The sequence below is a fragment of the Octopus bimaculoides genome, chromosome 2 (genome assembly GCF_046866305.1).
Source record: "Octopus bimaculoides isolate indiv1 chromosome 2, ASM4686630v1, whole genome shotgun sequence".
Lineage (NCBI taxonomy): Eukaryota > Metazoa > Mollusca > Cephalopoda > Octopoda > Octopodidae > Octopus > Octopus bimaculoides.
The window spans coordinates 116,590,724-116,613,196 of record NC_142929.1 but is presented as its reverse complement, the minus strand read 5'-3'; the positions used below and the strand labels follow the sequence as shown (position 1 = coordinate 116,613,196).

At 36.4% G+C, this 22,473-nt stretch overlaps 1 protein-coding gene across 2 annotated transcripts; it reads right to left on the bottom strand.

Annotated features, from left to right (window-relative positions):
• Window positions 1-92: 92 nt before the first annotated feature.
• LOC106879358 (peroxiredoxin-4) lies at window positions 93-21,447 on the bottom strand. Of its 2 annotated transcripts, none has more exons than XM_014928878.3 (6): window positions 21,309-21,447; window positions 5,591-5,708; window positions 5,226-5,342; window positions 3,481-3,603; window positions 3,227-3,392; window positions 93-207 (listed from the first exon to the last, which is right to left on the bottom strand). In XM_014928878.3, the coding sequence occupies exons 1-6, from the start codon at window positions 21,364-21,366 to the stop codon at window positions 145-147; spliced, it is 645 nt and encodes a 214-aa protein (XP_014784364.1). In that variant the 5' UTR covers window positions 21,367-21,447; the 3' UTR covers window positions 93-144. The 2 variants fall into 2 exon arrangements, with proteins under 2 accessions (XP_014784364.1, XP_014784363.1); XM_014928877.3 differs by having other exon boundaries at window positions 21,213-21,410.
• Window positions 21,448-22,473: the final 1,026 nt, after the last annotated feature.

The window sequence follows — 22,473 nt, the reverse complement described above, 5'->3', positions numbered from 1 at the left end:
TTAAATGTATAATCTAGTAAAAGTTTTATTGAGTTGAATGCCGAGTTTATAAATGGAGCAATAGAGTAATGCACGTGAAATAGAATCAGAGATAATGAAATCAGAAACATTTTATTTTTTATGGTTAAAAATAAACTATAAAAATTATTGATTAGGCTTGTTGGTTTTTTCAAAATACTTCAGCTTATCAGTTGGGTCTGGGATGATCTGCAAAACAAGAATATAGAGATTTGTCAGATCATAATTGGGGTACAAGCACTTACACACACACATGAACGCAGTGGAACTAACTATTATATTCACTCACAGGCCTGAGGTGCCGTGCAACGAGACAACCCTATTCTATTTGTACACCCAGCTTTTCGTGGATTATATGCATTTAAAGTAATAACACTTTAGCATCCACTTTCCTACACGTGTGGGTAAATAGGACTCCTTAACTTGGATTTTCTACAACTTGATGCCCTTCATGTTGCCAAGCAAGGTAATATTTTCCCATAGCCAAACATTTTTCACAGGTTGGACATCAACAATACTTATTAGGACATGGACACATCATTTAATGTCCATTTTCCATGCTGACAGATTGGATAATTTGACAGGATCTAACCAGCCAGAGAGAGAATTAGATGCCTTTCCTAGTTGCCAACCACTTTACACTCGCATGCTTCTTTTATTCATAGCACTGGCAGAATCACCTAGTAATTGACAAGATTAGTTCTTTCCACTGAAGGGAGGTGATGAGACATATGATAGAAGAACAGGTGTGAAGTCATTTTTAGGAGAGGGACGACTGGTAAGATCAAAGGAAAGATGGAATATGCAGCACTGCTCTCAATTACAACAGCTGGAGGAAATAGTGCTGTAGGTGAGTGTTGCAAATATATTTTTGGAGGTTATATAGAGTGGTAGATATGGCTGTGTGGTAAGATGTTTTCTTCACAACTACTGCATGGCACTTTGAGCTGGTGTTTGCTACTATAGTCTTTGGTCAGCCAAAGCCTGTTGTGTAATATAGGTGTTCCCCACCACCACTTGACAACCTGTGTTGGCATGTTTAAATCCCCATAACTTAGCAATTTGGCAAAAGAAACAAGTATCAGGTTTTTAAAAAATTAAGTCCTGGAGTTGATTCATTCCACTAAAAATTCTTCACAGTGGTACCTCAGCATTGGCTAGTCTAATGACTAAAATATGTATAAGGTATACAGAAAATCCTTGGATTAAAATTGTTCACCAATCAGACCAGTGTGTTCTTTAAACACTGGTCTGATAGATGCTATGTTTATATTTTTACACAATATACGTAGTAATATTGTGTAAGATTTCATAGATGTAAAATATGCATGGGGGGGGGGGGGGTCAACTAGAATTTCTCTATAACCCAAATTGTTTTTTATGATTTTCAAAAGGACACTGCAAAGCCGTTGTCCCTTATCTTCTGGCACTTGGCTAGTCATAGCTGCTGCTGATGATGTATTTTAAGTGAATATCCTGAATTCTTTTGCTTACATCAATTAATGCCATGAAACTGGATGAGAAATTTGACACTGCAATAAACTAGTAGTTTAAGTCACAGAATAAGGGATTGCTAACTATCAATCCTAAAAAATAGAACTTTTGTTTCGACATTTCAACATACCACTTTTAATAATATTGGGTCATTTTCAATTGAATGAGCTAAAAGAGGTGAACAGAATAAACTACCTACATCAACTTGCTATAAAAGCAGGTGGTAATTTTACCTTGTCCTTATTCTTAGTGCAAGTTTTGAAGAGCACAGTTGTTTTTTTCGAAGCTATGATGAAAGTGACAAAGGAGTATATTTTGCTTTATGAGTTCAATAAAGGCAACAATGCAACTGTTGAGGAACTAGCAGAAAAGCCTGGATTTGGACATTCAACCATGCATTGACCACTTGCGATGCCATCAGAAAAGTCAGCAAATTGGGTCAATGGGTTCCTCAAACTTTCCAAGTGAATGTATGCTCTTTGTTGTCATGTCTCAAATGAACCTTTTTGGAACTGAATAGTGACTGGTAACAAAATGGATCCTCCATAAAAATGTCAAGTGTCAAAAACAATGGGTAGGGAAAGGAGAAGCTCTTCATCCACAAGGTGTTGTCTGTTAGGTGGGATATGAAGGTTTAGTCCATTCTGAACTTTTAAACCCAAACCAAACGATAACAAGGATCTACTGTGAGTGACTTAAGTCAGTGCTAGAAGAAAAACAACCATCTTTGGTTTCAAGATGAAAGGTGTTCTTCCATTAGGAAAATGCTTGACCACATACAGCAAAGATGACATTCCAAAGGCTGGAGCAGTTTGGAAAATGATGCCCCATTTGATTTGCATTTATTCCAGTTTTCAAAACCATAGTGAACACAAAAAATAGTAATTCTGTCGGTGAGGTCAGAACAGTACTGGAGGAGTATTTTTCATCACAGTCAAGTGAATTTGAAAGGGGCCTTGCAAGTATACCAGATAGATGGAAGTGCATTGTAGAAAATGGAGAGTATATTTTAGATTAAAAAAGAACTTTATCTTAATTCTGAAAAATAAAAAGTTTTTAAAGAAATTGCATAACCCAAGTCTTTAAAAGAACAATAGGCACAGGAGTGGCTGTGTGGTAAGTAGCTTACTTATCAACCACATGGTTCTGGGTTCAGTCCCACTGTGTGGCACCTTGGGCAAGTGTCTTTTACTATATAGCCTCGGGCCGACCAAAGCCTTGTGAGTGGATTTGGTAGACGGAAACTGAAAGAAGCCCGTCATATATATGTATGTTTGTTCCCCCAGCATTGCTTGACAATCGATGCTGGTGTGTTTACGTCCCCGTAACTTAGCAGTTCAGCAAAAGGGACCAATAGAATTAGTACTAGGCTTACAAAGAATAAGTCCTGGGGTCGATTTGCTCAACTAAATGGCGGAGCTCCAGTATGGCCGCAGTCAAACGACTGAAACATTAGTGAAGACAGTCACCACAAGCACAGACCCCACTGTTATATTGACCACTTCAGACAGATCCAACTGTTACAATCACTACAAATGATTAGTTGGTTATTCAACCTGAAAGAGCAAGTCAATAGATATATCGGGCATTTAAAATACTGAATCTAAGAGTTCATATACCACTATAGTTATAGGTTCGTGAACTTCACTAGGATACATAATTTTGTTTGCATAAGATTACAATGACAACTTGTGTGAGGAAGAAAATGTCTTACCGTATCACCACCAGGCTTCCAACCTGCTGGACACACCTCTCCATGGCTATCTGTGTACTGAAAGGCTTGCACCAGACGTAGTGTTTCATCAACAGATCGGCCAACTGGCAGATCATTCATTGTGATCTGACGCAGAATTCCCTTGGAGTCAATGATAAACAGACCACTGGAAGAAGAAATATTAAAAGAGCACATCACCAACAGACTCTCATTTTAGTCAAATGTTGAATGTTTGTAAGAAAGACTTAACCTACCGTAGACTATGGCCAAGATTCTGAAGGAATACACCATAAGATTTGGAGATTTCATGCGTGAGGTCAGAGAGAAGTGGAATATTCAATGGTCCTAAACCTCCTTTGTTTCGTGGTGTATTGATCCTGCAATTAAACATTTCACCAGAGTTTATAGTAATGTCTTAATTATAGTTTGAGATGGATAAGATTGGTGCTGTTGATATAAAGTTATATGTAAATATTCATAAAACTAGCAGAATGAGTTGGTCAATAACAAGGAAATATGATTTTCAATCTAGCTCTGAAAAGGATGATTACAAGGTCTTGTATTCATCCTGTGCTTGCAGCAGTGTTTAGTTGAGGTGCTGGTTGAATTCCAGTGTCCAAAATGTACAGCTGCATTACTTAAGCTTCCTTCACTAAAAACTCAAGTAGTTTGTACAATGGATGCCATCTAACATCATAAATGAAATAAAGTATAGGAAAATAGTCTATAATCATCATCATTCAATGTCCATCCATGTTAGTATGGATTGACAGGAGCTGGCAAGTCGAAAGACTGCACCAAGCTCTACTGTCTACAGCTGGATGCCCTTCTTAATGCCACCCACTTTAGAGAGAATACTGAGTGTTTTCTTACATGGTACCAGCTGCAATGAGATTACCAAGTAAATTGCAAGACAAGACCCCTCAACTGAAGAGAGAGAATATGGTGAACATGTGAGGTGGGGTACACTCAACTTACAATGAAGTGTATATAAGTGGAGTGGAACTGAAGGTGATAAGTTTGTGAGATTGCAAAAGTGGAGAGAATATAGCAGTAGACACAAGTAGAGAGGGTGTTAGGAGGATATGCTGTGAGGAAGAGATTTGATAGACGCATTTTTGTGTAGATAGGTTAGCAAAGGGAGAGAATACAAGGTATGGCAGTGGGTTGTATGCAGAGACATAGACAAAGTGCTTTTATGGCCTCGATTTTTCTTAGCTGGACAGGTCTTCTCAAGGACAGTAAATCACCAATTATCTTGGCCCTTTGTCATCTCCTCTGTGAAGCTCAACATCTGAAGATCATTTTTCAACACTTCATCTACATTTAGAGATCAGCACTAATCCTTTTGTATCACATGACTACATTAGATGTTCAGCCTTCTTGCACACTACATCTAATGCTTCTTATACCCAGTTACCCAGTTTTTTCTCTCAATACATTTACACTTTGTCATACATCATCACCATCATCATTTAATATCTGTTTTCTATGGATTGGACAATTTGATAAGAGCTGCATCAGACTCCATTTTCTGTTATGGCATGATTTCTATAGCTGGATGCACTTCCTAATGTGAACCACGTTAGTGTACTGTGTGCTTTTTATGTGGCACCAGCACCAAGTGCCTTACAAAACAAGAACCTCTCAACTGGGAATGGGGAATAGTATTGAGTGGATGTGGTTTTGTGCCAGCTGAAAGATTAAAGGTATAGAGGGACAGAAATGGGTATCTTGTAAAGTAGACACATGGGTACCTCTGTTGGGAAAGAAAGAATTAGAGAGCAGTATAAAGAGAGTGATAGTGAGAGAGATGATGGCAAAGACGTGTTGGGACATGCCTTTGAGGGATATTGGGGGGGGGGTGAGAATAGGAGAGGTCATACAGAGGTTTGAACTGGGTGAGCATAGCCTCCACCTGGGGTTACAGTATTTTCCAGTAGCAACAGCTAACTACTTATTATAGATATTTTTTTTCAATCAATATTAGATAACTTACCATGCTAAGTGGGTGAAATGAGAGTCAACAGAGCAGGCAACCACAGCAGTATTTATAGCTTTAAATTCTCCAATTCTGTCACTGAAAGCAATTATTTCTGTTGGGCATACAAATGTACTGAAACAGAAAATGAGAAATATCTCAATAATTCACTATTTAGAAAAGAGCAAGATGGTACGACAACAGGTGTCAATACAATAAAACACAGTAGGATAGTATGACAGCAGTTGTCATCACAATTAAACAACAGAGTAATGAGACAACCATTGTCAGCACAATAGATTAAATCAGAAGCATGAGTAGAGTATTAACTTCCCCATTCCTTATCATAAATAACAAAAAAAATATATTATAGATGAACTTACAAGTCAAGTGGATAAAAGAAGAACACAAGATATTTGCCTTGAAAACTTTTGAGGCTGATCTCTTGAAACTTTCCATTAATCACAGCAGTACCATTCCAATCAGGGGCTGGTTTAGAAACTATGAAAGAAATGACACTTAATTAGAAAGGCAATTAACCCTTGCAGTACAACGATTACTACTAAATACTTTTTGAACACAGAATATGATTGTGATAAACTGGAGAGTAGATTTCAGCTATGCACCAAGGCATTTTAGGTTGAGTGCCAGAGAGACAACCAAGTCGTGTTCAGAAACTGGAACATATATGGGTTAATTAAGTTTAAGTGAGGAGTAGCTTGTTATTTGGGCTTACACAGTTAAGACTTTGGAGATAAAAGAACAAAGAGAAAGAAATTACAAGAAAATTCATTTGTAGGAGATGGTGATAATGGTAATGCTGATGATCATCATCATTATGTTGAAGAAGTTGTTGCTCCTGTTCAAGAAAGTTATTTAAAAGAATGATCATTTTTATCAACACAATTTTCTACAGTACTAAGGCGAGACACTTTTCTTCCAAGGCAGCTACAAACTAACATATATGTCACTACTATTATATACCTTCTCATAATACCTATTTACAAAACAGGGTGCATTAAGCTTCTTTAAAGTGTCTTTGTCAGTGATATAATGCAGCATCTTTCAGCTAGGTAAGTATTGTAAGAATTCACAAACCTGTATGACCCAAGAGTAACCATACTGCCGATGGACTAGTTAGTAATAATAAAAGTGTAAATTACATCATTCAGTAATTTCTACAAATGAAAAACATGTAGTGTGCAAGCATTAATGAGGGACTGTATGCAGTATAGATGACCATTCAGACAATCGGAATTGATAAATTACAAGGACCTAAATCAAGGCAAAAGAATTCACCGAGTAATTAACTTATGCCACTCAATGAACTACATATTCAACTTGTACACATTAGAGTAGTGCAATATATAAGATAGGTGAACAAATACATGAGAGCAGATATTGATCTACATTGTCAAGTGTCTATTCAGTAAAACAATCAAACATCAGCAGTTAAATTTCACCTACTATCTTAAAAAAAATGAAAGACACCTTGACAGAATATTTATAACTGAAATACCTATAGTCAGAGATTTGTTCATTAAGGGCTGATCTGAGGCAAAATAACAACAAAGTTATATTCACTGAAAATAAAAATTGTTTTATTTCCTATGGTTTAAATGTAGTGCTATTTCCTGAAATGTTTCGTTTTTCTTCTAACCTAGAACTAAATTAACTATTATACATCATAAAAAGTAATGATGATGTTGCAACATTCCCAGGAGATTCCATCATTAATGCATTACGGTGTTTTCTTCAAATCCAATGTCATTTTCCAGTCATTGGCACAATTCAAGATATCTATGTCTCAGCTTTGCATTGTCCTTTTCCACCCTCCACAATATCAAACAGCATTACATTTAAATCATGGGATATAAACAATTGTTATCATTAATGAATATAATTTTGTTGTTATTTAGCCTCAGACCAGCCCTGAATGAACAAATCTCTGTCTACAAGTATTCCGGTTGTGAACATTCTGTCCTTTATTCACACATAGTGCATCTAGGACTACATCATCTCAGTGTCTTAGCATTTATTAATTTTTTTTTTGAAGATAGTAGGTGAAAATATAGTTTTATTTGGTATTGATTTACATTGCATTGATGGGCAAGACTTAGTTATGTTGCTAGAACAGGTTCCAACAATGCACAATCTGCATATCTATGACACTCAGCAGTGTCACTTCAACTTTACTTACCAGCTATTCATCATCTTAATAAAGATAATAATAATAAATCATGTGCATCCCTGTTTTTAGAATGGGTATACTGCATCCCTAGAGGCAAGGCATCCAGACATAAAATAAATTCTCATCCAACCTATGCCAGCATGAAAAAACCTAATGTGATGGTGATGATGAAATCATTAGTAGTTAATACTAAAAGCCCTTGCTCTAAAAGCCTTTACTATAAATAAGAAAGCAGAGCAAATAGTTCTGCCACATTCTCACCTCCCAGGGCAACATGATTAGGGACAAATTAGTGGATGAGCCTCTTATGTAGCCATTCAACTTTCTAAAAATAACAACCAAATTTCCTTCAAACCACACCTACTTCTTAAAAAGAGAGACACTGATGATGAGTATATACTATATCTGGGGCAAAAAGATCAGATGGACATATCTTTAATCACAAGTTTGCTTAGCCAGAATTGTCCTGGAACTAATAACAAAGTTACCTGCACTAGTGAAGTAGCAAGCACTACAGGGTGCTAACTAAATACTACAATGTTTAGTCGGTTCCAGTCCATTCTCAGTTTAAGTATTGATGTTAACTTTACTTTTCATTTTTCTGGGGTTGAGAAAATAAATACCAGTTACATACTGAGGAACAATGTAATGTGTTGACTTAAACTGATCAGTAGCTGTGACAATACAAATGTACACAGCCAATTACAAAGACAATAGAATTCTTTATGCAATGATCCTGTAATCAAGGAATAAGCACGTACCAAAAAGAATGGAAAATGTTTCCAGAACTCTTGGCATGCACATATTACATGAAAAACTCAGCATTTTATCAAGTAACATCTGTGCCACATGATAAAAATAATTGTCTTTGATATTTGAAAGAGATTTCGCAGTGTTCCAATACGTGTGGAAGGATTCTATCACATTTATTCATTATAAAACTGCACTTCAAGGACACACACTCCAATAAAGGAACACTGTCATTCAGCCTATAAGAAATAACAGCCAAATCTCCTTCATATCACACCCTATCATCTTAAGAATATACTGAAATAGAGAATAGATACTCCCTCAAATTGGGATGGTCAGAGCTGGAATGCTTTTTTGATCATAAGTCTGTCTATCAGGATTGACCTGGAGTTAACAACAACCACTTCAGGTGATTGATATTCAAGGAGTTATGATGAAACCATATCAGATTTGCCAAACAAAACTAAATGCATTGATGGTGTACTGCTTTGTTCAGAGACTTTTCAATACTCACTCTTTTAGGATTCTGATTGGTTTGAAATATGTGGAAGACAAGGGATAATATTGAATTCTGAGAAATCCTTTTTAATTGAAGACACTGCAGAATTTACCAGATTTGAAACTACATTCAACAGTGTCAGGCCTAGTAAAAAGCTATTTTATCTTTTCTTGCCTCTAAGAATATAAAAGATGCATGTTCATGCTTTGCTCTCATCAATTATGTAGTCTATACCTTCAGTATAACTAAAAAATGCCACCATTCTATTAATTATTAAAACTAGAATCATCAGTTAAATGGGACAATAATCTCAAAACTTTAAGGTGTAAGAATCTTTGATTCCAGTAAATCATCTTGCTTTGTAACTGGTAAGTCAAAAATAGGAACTGGCTTCTGGTTATTCCAAAAACATTGCCTCTGTCCAAGTTTGGAGCCATTTCTGTATTGTACCGAAAACAAAAACTGCTTAGATAGCAGCAGAGTTGCACATCAAGCTGAGAAGCCTTGGCAACTGCAGACTCCTTGAACAAAGTAAGATGTTCTGTACTGGGATGTGATGACCTTATTATCACAGTAGATCACAAAACCACTCTCAATGTTTGGTAACAAGTATTAAAAGCTACAACAAACTCCTGATTACAGATAGAAGTGCAGGTATGGCTGTGTGGTTGAAAAGTTTGCTTTCCAACCACATGGTTTTGGGTTCAGTCTCACTGCCTGGCAACTTGAGCAAGTGTCTTCTATTATAGCCCTGGGCCAATCAAAACTTTGTAAGTGAATTTAGTAGATGGAAACTGAAAGAAGCTTGTTGTATGTGTGTGTGTGTGTGAATTACTGTCTCCTTGCCTTGATATCACATGATGGTTGTAGGCAAATCATACAAGCCGTGTCCTTCATTTCCAATCTTATGAGGCATATATGGTCATGGGGAAATATTACCTTACTTGGAAATAGGTGAAGGTTGGCAACAGAAAGGGCATCCAACTGTAGAAAATCAGCCTCAACAAATTCTGTCTGACCAATGCAAGCATGGAAAAGTGGACTTTAAAATGATGATGACGATATTCTAGAATCAAAGGGCCTGACAGTTAACCAAGTAAAAAGCAAAGTCTTAGTAAGTAGGAAAGCAGACAAATCACAAATCCCTTCAGGTAGATGGTCCTGCTCAATCTATAAAAAAGGCATAGGTAGAAACGCCATAAGACGTACCCGATGCAAGCTATGGATACATAAGAGGTGCAGTGATATCAGAGGAAGGTTAACATGGAAGATAGTTTTTGTGTATGGAATGTGCACAGGTACAATAAACACTAAAAATGTACAGAAAATAGATAACTGCTAGAATAAAAATAGGCTGGGTAAAGTTCAGAGAGCTCCTACCTCTGTTGGTAACAAAGGGCCTCTGCCTCAGAGTGAAAGGCAAACAGTATGATGCTTGTGTGTGAACAGCCATGCTACACGGCAGTGAAACATGGGCTGTAACTGCTGAGGACATGCATAGGCTTGTAAAAAATGAAGCTAATATGTGTAATGCCAGTGTGCATGCACAACAGAGTGTAAGCATCCTGAGAGAAAAGTTGGATATAAAAAGCATCAGATGTGGTGTGCAAGAAAGATGACTGTACTGGTATGATCATGTGATGCATATGGATGAGGACAGCTGTGTGAAGAAGCGTTGCACTCTAACTGCGGAGGAAACCTGTGGAAGAGGTAGACCCAGGAAGACAAGTGGTGAAGCACGATCTTCAAATGTTAGGCTTCACAGAAGCAATGATAAGTGATGGAGACCTTTGGTGATATACCATGCTTGAGAAGACTCATGAAGCCAAATGTGATTGTAGTCATGGTTGATGCCAGTGTCGTATAACTGGCATGTAAAAAGCACCCTTCAAACGTTGGGTGATATGCTGTGTTTATGAAAACCTGTCAAGCTTAGTGAAATTATGGTTGTGGCAGATGCTGGAGTCAGGTCAATGGCACCCATGCTGGTGGCATGTAGAAAACATCCACTACACTCTCAAAGTGGTTGGCATGAGGAAGGGCATTCAGATCAAATTGGAACCTGGTGCAGCTCCCTGGATTGCCTGTTTTCAGTCAAACTGTCCAAACCATGTCAGCATGGAAAACGGATGTTAAGTGATGATGATGATGATATCGTTGTTGTAAGGAATAAGTATCTACCCAAGTTCTTCAAAAAATTCCTGTGTTAAAGTGGCAGTAAATGCAAAACTACTATCCAAAGTGAATTCATTCAAGAATGCCACAAACTACTGAAGACTTTCTCAACAATAGGCCAGTTTGAATAACAATCTACATTTTGAGACACTTCATTGAACAACAGTAATATTACAAGAAATTTCTGGTCATGAGAAAAGCATCAATGTCACTGCAATATTTTCCTTAGTCCCATTTACCATACCTGTGACAGGAAAGGAGATATACCTTTAAAGTGACAATATGAACCCTGCTGCAAGCTTCAGTGAAACTAGTATTCCAATATTTCAACATAATAATATAGTTCCAGAACATTTGCAAGACTATCACCAATTTTGATGTCTACAGATTTGATGGTCTTATACTCTTTAATAGAGATCATTCCATGACTTCTTCTTCTAGACAAGCAGTTCTTAACACTTTACACGATGCTCATCAATGTGTTAAATCAATAATGCCAAGCAGATATATCTGTATTTTGATAAGAAAAGACAAGCTTGTTTTACAAAATACTTCATTATTTTCAAAATTAACTGAAACAAAAGCAGACTATTTCAATAGCAATCTACTAACAGAAATGTTAAAACAAACTATATTTGGCACACCTCCAAAATAATTGGATCACACATATTGCTCTAAATGGCACTTTGACCATACCAAGAAATAACTGTAATGCTGGCAGAATTGTTACCATGCTGGACAAAATGCTTAGCAACAGTTGTCTGTCTTTACATTCTGTGTTCAAATTCCGCTGAGGTCACCTTTGTCTTTCACCCTTTCAGGGTCAATGAAATAAGTACCAGTTGAGCACTGGGGTTGATGCAATCAACTAGCTCTCTCCCACAAAATTCCAAGCCTGGTGCCAATAGTAAAAAGAATTTTAGCAGACATTGCCTACAAGAATCTCAAAAACAGCAGGCAGATAGAAAATATCATAATTACATATTATATACTATTATTTCATCTTATCCCAAGTGGTTTCAAATTACTCTCTCAAAACATTTATTTATTGTATTTTATCCCTACCACTGCAGCAGTAGCAGCAGGTATAAAATACATTAAAAACATGTTTTGAAAGCAGCAGCAGCAGTGAGAAAGCTCTATCCCATTACCAGGTGCTTTATACATTGACAACCAGCAACACAAAAAGGTACAAATATATTAACACGTGGCAATAATTAAAAGGTCAATTTTAAAATGTTTAGTTTGCAAAACATGTGGACCACCCTCTCTCTAATACACACTTTTCTATACATACATATCTATGCTTGAATATATGAAGATACATAGTACATAGTGTGTGTATATATGCGTACATGAGTATGTGCATAGGTAAATAAACATATACACACATAAATACATACACACACACACACATGTACATACACACATACATATATCATCATCATCATCATCATCATCATTTAACATTTAACATCATCATTTAACATATGCTAGCATAGGCGGCACAATTTGACAGGAGCTGACCAGGCTCCAAGTATCTGTTTTGGCATGGTTTCTATGGCTGGATGCCCTTCCTAATGCCAACCACTTTAAAGAGTATACTGAGTGCTTTGTACATGGCACTGGGATGAGTGCCTTTATGTGGCACCAGGACAAGTGCTAGTATGTGGCACCAGCATGGGTGCCTTTATGTGGTGCCAGCATGTGTTTTTCATGTGGCACTGGCTGAGAGAGTAAAGGAGAGAGAGAGGGGGAGTGAGAAAGAGAGAGACAGATAGAAAACAATGAAGGAGAGAAAAAAAGCAATTCTCCTTTACTTCTCTCTTGTTGCTCTTTTCCTTTACTCTCTCGTTGCTCACACGTGACCATCGCCCATCTTTTCTTCACGTGATCATCTTTCTTTTCTCTTAGGGCTGTCCTAGAGGTCAGACATATCCTATCTATCTATCTATCTATCTATCTAGCTATCTCTTCTATCTTTGACCCTCCATAAGTCCCAAATTTTATTTTGGTATTTGTGGGAGCAACTGCCTTCGAAGACTCATACTGTCATTCAATGCTTGAAATGAGGAAGGGTTGTTCTTTATGTTACTTGTCTTGTTTTCCATTTGTTTCTCTTCTTGTTTACATATTCAACTCATTTGTTTTCGTATTTCATGTTGTTTACTTTTTGTGACGCCCTGTACCCATATATGCATATATATACATATATATATATATTACTATGAAGATTTTTACTCCCTTACCTTTACTCCCTCCCCTTACTTAGCAGTCATTCTAATAGCTCTTTTGTCTTAATAACGGTCAAACACACAGTAATTTCCCTTTGTTTTAACGGTCATTTTCATAGCATTTTTTCGATGGCCCAATGACTGAAGAGATGCCGGCGTGGGTTTCCCCCCTGACATCCAAAACTCAGAATTTTATCATGACTACCAAATAATTGTTACATATTATATTTACAGATAAATTCCTTGCCATTTCTATCAATATATATTATTTATATATATATATATATATATATATATATATATATATATATATAAGAAAATTCATATGTGGGAAAAAATAAGTTCAAAAAAGAACAATTCAAACTTTTTGAGAGGTCCAAAAAGAGAGAAAGAATGATTTCTAATAAAGATTCATCATATTCATAAAAAACAGCCAGAGCAAGTAATAAGAATATGAAAATGATAGTTGAAAAATATCATTATAGGTATAAATATACCATAAACAATTATATAAAAATGGATGAGAAAATGATGTATCAAAATTAGATTTAATACAAATTTGGATTTATTACATACGTGCGTTTCAAAGGACAAAACAAATATGTAAGAAAAAAATTATAATTAAATTTATGCATTGTCATTCTCATCAGTGTGAAGAATTTTTGGAAGGACATCAAAAAAAAAGGTTTAATAAAATAAATTAAAATAAGATACAATAAGGGAGATTACAAAAGGGGTAATAGGGAAAAATCGGATATTTACTGTTATTTTTTCCCTTTTGCAACTTGCTTGTAAATATCCAATTTTTCCCTATTACCTCTTATTGTATCTTATTTTGATTTACTTTATTTTATTAAACCTCCATTTTTATATAATTTTTTATGGTATATTTATACCTATAACGATATTTTTCAACTGTATATATATGTATATATATATATATATATATATATATATATATATATATATATATATATACATATTATTTATAAATACATATATATATATATATATACATTAGTTAGAATTCTGTTGTTGTCTGTACCACTATACTGTTACTCTATTCAGACTAAAAGTAAAAAACCTATTTGACCCATATACCTAGGGCTATAATTCCTCAACATTTTGATAGTAATAAAATGACCTGATACTACTATGACCAGTGAAACCTCTAGATTCTAATACTTTTATAGCCTTGTCCATGCATACTGCTTACACCTTCCCTCTCTTTAGAAGTAATTGTCCCTTTGCTATCACCACTAGATAAGAAACAATAGAATTCTGAGACAGTTAAAACTTTTGTCTAGAATCAATTACTAGCCTGATAGACCCTGCTATGTCAAGATGGACTTATATATTCTTCCTCTGCTCTCTCCCACTTGGTTTTAATATGTTGCCACATTTGTAATATGTCTTTTTTTCTACATTTTTTCGTGCAGCTGAAGATTGCTCTTCATATTGCATTTAAGGTAATGCTCACATTACTTAATTAAATTGAAGTAGCATGAAACGTGCGTACTGCAATCACTTTTGAAATCCGTGTTGCTTATTATTTGATATATATATATATATATATATATATATATATATATATATATATATATATATATATATACATCCATTCAAATGGCATAAATTATGACTATAAAGAAATTTGTGGGGGAAATGTTTTCATGGAATTTTCCCCATTTTTTTTAAAACTACAGCCTTCGAAATGATGGGGTTGGAGGGAGGCATCTTTGTATGAAAAATGTTTTGAAAACTCTTTTTTTTTACACTTTCCCTCATCATCCCACCCTGGACCTATTTTGGCCAATTTTTTTTTTGCACTTCAAAACCATGGGAAGAGCATTTTCAGTAAAAAAAAATTTTTTAATTGTTAATAGAGGAAAAAATGAGTGACTTAAGGGCGATTTGGCTGTTGTTTCTAACACATCCAAAGACAACCCTCTTCATTTCTTTATCACTCTCACATGTATTGATGTTTTTCAATACTTTTTTCCTATAACTACATTTATATACTATAAAAAAGAAAATTGGGGAAATTATGAATTTTTTGCAACCCTACTCCCTGCCCCCGATTGCTTCTGTTTAGAAATTAAAATATTGGAGAGCCTGGGAAGGTCATTGCTGGCATTTATCCACAGTGATTTTAAAAAAATTATGGAGATGTACTTGCATAGCAAGTGACTTGATCTGAGATTGTGTGCTGAAACTAAAACAATTGCAGCATAAAAGTAAAAGATGTTTGTAAGCCATTCAAGAACACACAAAAAGTTTTAAGTTTCACGGCACTACAGAGGTCCCAATACAGAGGTCCCAATACATCTAAGTAACAATATGAAGAGGAGGGTTGGTTTTAGGGTTAGGGTGTCATTACACGTCCACACAGCGTACATTTAAAATGTTTTGTACGTAACACCTGTATTTAAGTAGTACCGTTAAGGGATCTCTGTATTTAAATAGTTCCAGTTTCACTTCAACATTAAAATTTCATGTGTCAAAATATTTTTGTCACTTTGAAACCACGACCTGTTCATTGACAAAACTTCACAAAAGTGATGCAGCATGAAATTTTGTCAGTGAACAGCACACACACACATTCATTGCCTTTCATTTGTGTGTATGTGTATCTGTGTGTGTATTGGTGTGTGTGTGTGTCACTGTTGAAGTCGCTCGTGTAACTTGCTTGTGTATATATTGGCTTAGTGGTACAGAGTGTTTGGGAACTGTGAAGAAAGTGCAAGTTTCGAGTATTTGTTGGTAACTTTTTTCTTCGCCTCATCTTCTAATAGTAATTACCCAACTTTCTAGGCTCTTCTCACAGCTATTCCGCGTTCAAAAATTATACGGGTATTTTTTTAAATTTTCATTCAGTAAATAACGTTTTTACATTACATATCCATTAATAGAATAAACTGTCAGTTTTTCAAATAGCGAATGGAAACTCAAAAGAGAAAGTGAGAAACTTTGCAAATGAAAATGGAATACTCCGCAGGGAATGCAATGAATATTTAAATTTGCAAGAAATTGGAGTTTAAAAAATTCAATAAACTTGAGAAATCGAAATTATAGGAAATTTCTTAGAACGTGAATTTATTAAAATATTTCCAGATGGTCAACCCTTTAATAATTGCTTTCTTTTAGTTCTTTTAGTAATTGTTACATACCTAATTAATAAGCAGCTTTCTCCATTATAATATATATATATATAATATAATATAATGTATATATACAGCCCATTTAAAAGTATCCTTGAATCATCGGGCGATACGCTGTGCTTGAGAAGACCTATTGAGTCAAGTAAAATCAAAATTGAAATCGAAACCAAAATGGAAATCACAGTTGTGGCCAATGTCAGTGCTGCCTGACTAGCATGTAAAAAGCACCATACGAATGTGATCAATGCCAGTGCCACCTGACAGGCTCCCGTGCCAGTGGCACGTAAAAAGCACCCACTACACCTTCAAATTGGTTGGTGTTATGAAGGGCATCCAACTGTAGAAACCTTGCCAGATCAGATTGGAGCCTGTCTGGCTGGCACCTATGCTGTGGCACGTAAAAAGCACTGTTCAAGCATTAAGCCTCATGTAGGCAGTGACAGGTGACCATGACCCTTAGTAATATACCGTGCCTGTGTTGACCCATCAAGCCAAGTGAGACCGTAGTCATGGCTGATGCTGGTGTCAGGTCAATAGCACCCTACCGGTGGCACATAAAAAACACCCACTACACTCTCAGGGTGGTTGGTGTTAGGAAGGGCATCCAGCTGTAGAAACCTTGCCAAATCAGATCAGAACCTGGTGCAGCTCCCTGGCTTACCAGTTCTCAGTCAAACCATCCAACATTACATGATGATGATATATGTTTCATGTTATGCTAAGAAGCAGTGTACAGTACCAGAATTTTTGACTCAAGTCAAAGATAATCGTTGTTGGACTATCCAACTAAGTGGAGTCTGGACAAGCTAGTTTGCATTGGCATCATGTTGTATAAGTTGTAATAATGAAGTCAAACCAAATAGTGATATCTTAAAATAATTTAATTCATATGTTTCAGGTCTGTGTAATATGTGTGTGTGTGTGTCCCACCACCACTTAATAAATAGTGTTGGTATGTTTCTGTCCCCATAACCTAGCAGTTTGGCAAAAGAGATCAATAGAATATGTACCAGCCTAAAAAAAAAAAAAGTACTAGGGTCAATTCATTCAACAAAAAATTCCTGAAGGCAATGCCCCAGCATGGTCACAGCCTAATGACTGAAACAAGTGTAAGGCAAAAGATATAAATAATATATATGTGCTGTGGAAGAGGGAAACCCAGGAAGACATGAGATGAGGTGGTGAAGCATGATCTTCAAATGCTGGGCCTCACGGAGGCAATGACTAGCAACTGAGACATTTGGCAATATGCCATGCTTATGAAGACCTATCAAGCCAAGTGAAATCATAGTTGTGACCAATGTGGGTGTCACATAACAGGCACCCATGTTGGTGGCACATAAAAAGCACCTTTTGAGTGTTGGCTGATGCTGCTGTCATAGACTATTAACCATGCTGGTGGCACATAAAAAGCACCTTTCAAGTGCTGAGCCTCACGGAGGCAATGACAAATGACTAAGACCTTTGGCAATATGCTGTGCTTAAGAAGGAAGATCCGTCAAGCTGAGTGAAATCGTAGTCATGGCAGATACTGGTGTCAACTGGCACGTAAAAGCACCCATTACACTCTTGGAGTGGTTGGCATTAGGAAGGGCATCCAGCCATAGAAACCATGCCAAATCAGACTGTGTTGAAATTTGACGGAGGCCACTTACTCTCATAGTCAACTTAAATTTTTAATATTTGATCATTGATACTGTCTCATATTGGGGGTAAATTGTAAAAGAAAAAATGAATGAAAAATTAGCAGTAAATGTATTATGACGGGAAGGTAACGAAAGCTTTTATAACAGTGGATATTAAATAGAGGTAGAGGGAAAAATGTGAGGTTAAAAATAAAATAAAATAAAATAAAATAAAATAGTTATTTTAAAAATCAAATAAAATTGAAGGTGAAATATAATTTTAAATTAAATTAAAAGAATTTTTAAAAAATTAAACATTAAAAAATTTAAAGATTAAAAATTAAAATTAAAGAATTAAAAATTATAAAATTTAGAAAATTAAAAAAAAAATTTTTAATTGAAATACACACACACACAAGTATTTGGAGTAACTCCTTTAGGCAGAGTTCACATCTCCTTCATGCTATTTCATATGACTTAGGATCAACCATTTTCATATTTTTTTTCTATTTTTGCATTTGAATGACACGATGTGGTTACAGATATATATAATATATGTTTATATATCTACACAATATACATGATATATATATGAAAGAGAGAGAGAGAGAGATTCCAGGGATGACAAGTTCAAAGAAGCTAAGTCTAACTACTTAGAATTAAGAACTATGAGAGTGAAAACAAAATAATATAAATATATATATATAATTCAGCACATCTACACAAGCAATGCTTGGATACATCAGTAGCGTTGTGTCCTGGAATCATTGAGTATTTGTTTTACAACATACTTCATCCAGGTGACTTGACTTAGCTGATCAAGCCTAGGCCTGTGGCATTGTGTTGACTCAACTGATTACCTCTTTTCAGCAAGAGCCATCAAGAGGTTTTCTCAGTAACCTTTTGTTGTTCATCACAGCTCTTCTTTTACATACTCCTGTAATGCCCAGAGTTCCACAGACCTTACTCAGAGTATGACCTGCAAACCTTTAACCACCAACCTCCACTAGCAAACACTTTGTTCTCCACCCATTCATGCAGTATCTTCCACTAATTCCGAGTCTCAATAATCCTTTCCTCATGGCACACTTAACTCTAATAGGACTAGCTGCCTTGTTGCTTTGGTAAATAAAATGATGTTTGAGTGGCTGTGTGGTAAGTAGCTTGCTTACCAACCACATGGTTCCGGGTTCAGTCCCACTGCGTGGCACCTTGGGCAAGTGTCTTTTACTATAGTCTCAGGCCGACCAAAGCCTTGTGAGTGGATTTGGTAGACGGAAACTGAAAGAAGCCCGTCATATATATGTATATATATATATATATATATATATATATATATATAGCGGTTCGGCAAAAGAGACCGATTGAATAAGTACTAGGCTTCCAAAGAATAAGTCCTGGGGTCAATTTGCTCGACTAAAGGCGGTGCTCCAGCATGGCCGCAGTCAAATGACTGAAACAAGTAAAAGAGAGAGAAATAACATACAAGGTACAGGCCTTGCTTCCCAACCATATGGGTCTGGGTTCAGATCCACTATGACACCTTGGGTAAGTGTCTTCTTCTATAGCCTCGGGCCAATCAAAGCTTTGTGAGTGGATTTGGTTTACGGAAACTGAGAGAAGCCAGTCGTGTATGTGTGTGTGTTTGTCCCCCACCACCACTTGACAACCGGTGTTGGTGTGTTTATATCCCTGTAACTTAGCTGTTCAGCAAAAGAGACCAATAGAATAAGTACTAGGCTTTAAAAAATGCCTTGGGGCTGATTTGTCCAACTAAAACCCTTGATAGTGAGGCCACAACATGGCCGCAGTCAAATGACTGAAACAAGTAAAAGATACACACGCATGCATGCATGTACGTATGTATGAAAGAAGATACAGGCAGAGTTGTCTAATTAAGAAGTTTGCCCACAACCACATAGTTTCGGGTTCGTTCCTGTTATATGGTAATGAAGGCAAGTGTCTTCAATTATAACCTTGCGAACGTGTTTGATCATAGATTTGATCTAAAGAAAAAGAACAAGAAAGTAATGGGCATTTTTACAAGTACATATAGTCAACTCTCAATAATTCTCTCATACACCAATCACATAAAAATCAAATTAATGAAATATTTGTTAACAGGGGACTTTCAATGAGGTCACTAAGTCTGCTAAGAATAGCAGTCAAATCTCTCTAACACTCAAGACATCGGACAATGTCATCAGTTACCCTATTCCAGGAAAAAGACTAAATGGTCATGTCTGGAATGTTTTAAATCACAGCTCTACAGAATCAAGTGTAACTTAGGGTTATACAACTATTAATGGTTTCAAATTCTGGCACAAGGCCAGCATTTCGGTAGAGGCAGTATGTTGATAGCATCGACCCCAGGACTCAACTAGTACTTATTTTATCGACCCCAAAAGGATGAAAGGCAAAGTCGACCTCGGCAGAATTTAAACTCAGAACGTAAAGACGGACGAAATACCGTAAAGCATTTTGTCCGGCGTACTAACGATTCTGCCAGCTTGCCGCCTTTAGGATTATGCAACTATTAATGCAACAGATTTTGATAATCACGAAATATGAAGTTCGAGGCGGAGGTAAAGAATAAGCACACCCGGTGTTTAGAGTTAAGGTTAGGACTAGGGTTTAGGGTTAGAGTTAGGGTTACGCCGAAAACGGGTTGTGTGCGTATTCTTTACCTCCGCCGAATTCGAATTAGTCTCAGGTTTAGCCCTTGATCAATCAGACTTATGATCAAATGTGTCCCATTTATGCCACAACGCACACACCAAAATCTGAATGGTCCAATGTCTCCTACATTTAAGTTGGTAGAGTGTGCGTTCGATTTAATTTCGATGAGAGGGGGGGGGGGTCGAATACAAGCTGATACTTCGTCTAAGATTGATTTTTTTAACACAAGCTAATAAAATGGTGAGAATTGTGTAACATTCATGCCTTTCCCGAAAGCATTAACTATGTTAGTTAAAACGGCGGAATATGTTGCATGCTGTGAGAAAAAAGAAAATTTCGGACGCTGGTCCAATTTCGGAGAGAGAGAGAGAGAGATCATTAAGCCACAAGAAAAAAAATTAAAATATAATTTAACTGTTAAAGAAATGTAATTATAACAGGAGTTCGAAACCGGGACGCGAATTCGGCGAGCAGGGAATCAAGTTTTCTTTTTCTTCTACAGCAAAAATTAATATTTCGTTCTCTCTCTCAATTCATAATTATTTTTGTTAATGTTTTAGTCTAGATTCCAACAGAAATGATACAGTTCATGCAATTGTTGAATTAGTAGTGCAGACCAATGACGGGCAGAAGAATCTCCAACCGCCACCACTCATGTTTATGTACACGTTTACAATAAGGAAAAACATACTTATGGCCTTGCTCCATTGAATCGTGTGTCCAGACAGTTTCCTATCTTCCTGTGGATAAACCTGACCACCAGCATAAGAATAACAAGTTTCCTCACCCCAGCAAACAGCTGAAACAGCAAACAACACCAGTACGAGACCGACAGTGGACGACATTTTGCTGATTTGAAAGCGTCGACTAGACGTAGATCTATACACTCTTTAATGGCTAGATAAACTTTGCGCAAGACGACATATTACAACAGTAAACTGTTTGCTTTTACGATTACAGATATATAAGCATATTGCTTTTAAGAACTAAAGTTTATTTTAAATGATTACAATCATTGATATTATATTTTCATTTTTATTTTTAAAAGTGAACAAATTGCTATTTTGATATGTTAGGCGAGGAAAAGAAAGTATCCTATATTTCAGGTACTCCCAACACGGTGAAACTGATGCAGCTAATACCCAGCCAGGACATCTACAGAGAAACCCTTCGTGCTAGAAAGGAATCAAAGGTTTGATACATATGAATATCCAAGGACTAAGTGGTATGTTAAAACACTAAACAGTCCCTGCCCACAAATGTAATAGCAGTTCAGATAAAATAGCTGTTCAGTAGAGGAAAACTAAATGGAAATAGATGTATTGTTTGGATTTTCAGCATCAAGAACAAATTTATCTTTCAGAAGAAAATAAGAAGGCTTTTATTGAAACCAGGAATGTGTTTTTTAAAGAAAAAGATAACAAGCTTAATGTATAATGAAAATTGATTATCAAGTCAGCAGTGGAGGTGGATGCTTCAAGAGCATAGCTGCTAGAATAGGAATAAGCTGGGTAAAGTTCAGAGAGCTTCTACCTTTGTTGATAGCAAAGGGACTCTCCCTCAGAATGAAAGGCCTCTCCCTCAAAGTGAAACATGGGCTGCGACTGCTGAGGACATGCAAGGCTTGAAAGAAATGAAGCTAGTATACTTTGCTGCATGTGCAATGTCAGTGTGCACATACGACAGTGTAAGCATCTTGAGAGAAAAAGTAAGCATAAAAGGCATCAGATGTGGTGTGTAAGAGAGAGGACTGCACTGGTTTGGTCATGTGAAGGATATGGACAAAGACAGCTGCATAAAAAGTGCTGATCTCAAACTGTGGAGGGAACCTGTGGAAGAGGTAGACCCAGGAAGACATGGGACAAGGTTGTGAAACATAATCTTTGCATGTTGAGTCTCACAGAGGCGATGACAAGTGATCAAGACCTTTGGCAGTTTACTGTACTTTAGAA

Coding starts and splice junctions, on each gene's coding strand:
- LOC106879358 (XM_014928877.3), bottom strand. CDS start 21,366: ATGTCGTCCACTGTCGGTCTCGTACTGGTGTTGTTTGCTGTTTCAGCT. Junction 5,709..21,212: donor TCAATGGAGCAAGGCCATAA/GTATGTTTTTCC, acceptor TTTCTTTCATAG/TTTCTAAACCAGCCCCTGAT. Junction 3,393..3,480: donor AATCTTGGCCATAGTCTACG/GTAGGTTAAGTC, acceptor TTCTTCTTCCAG/TGGTCTGTTTATCATTGACT.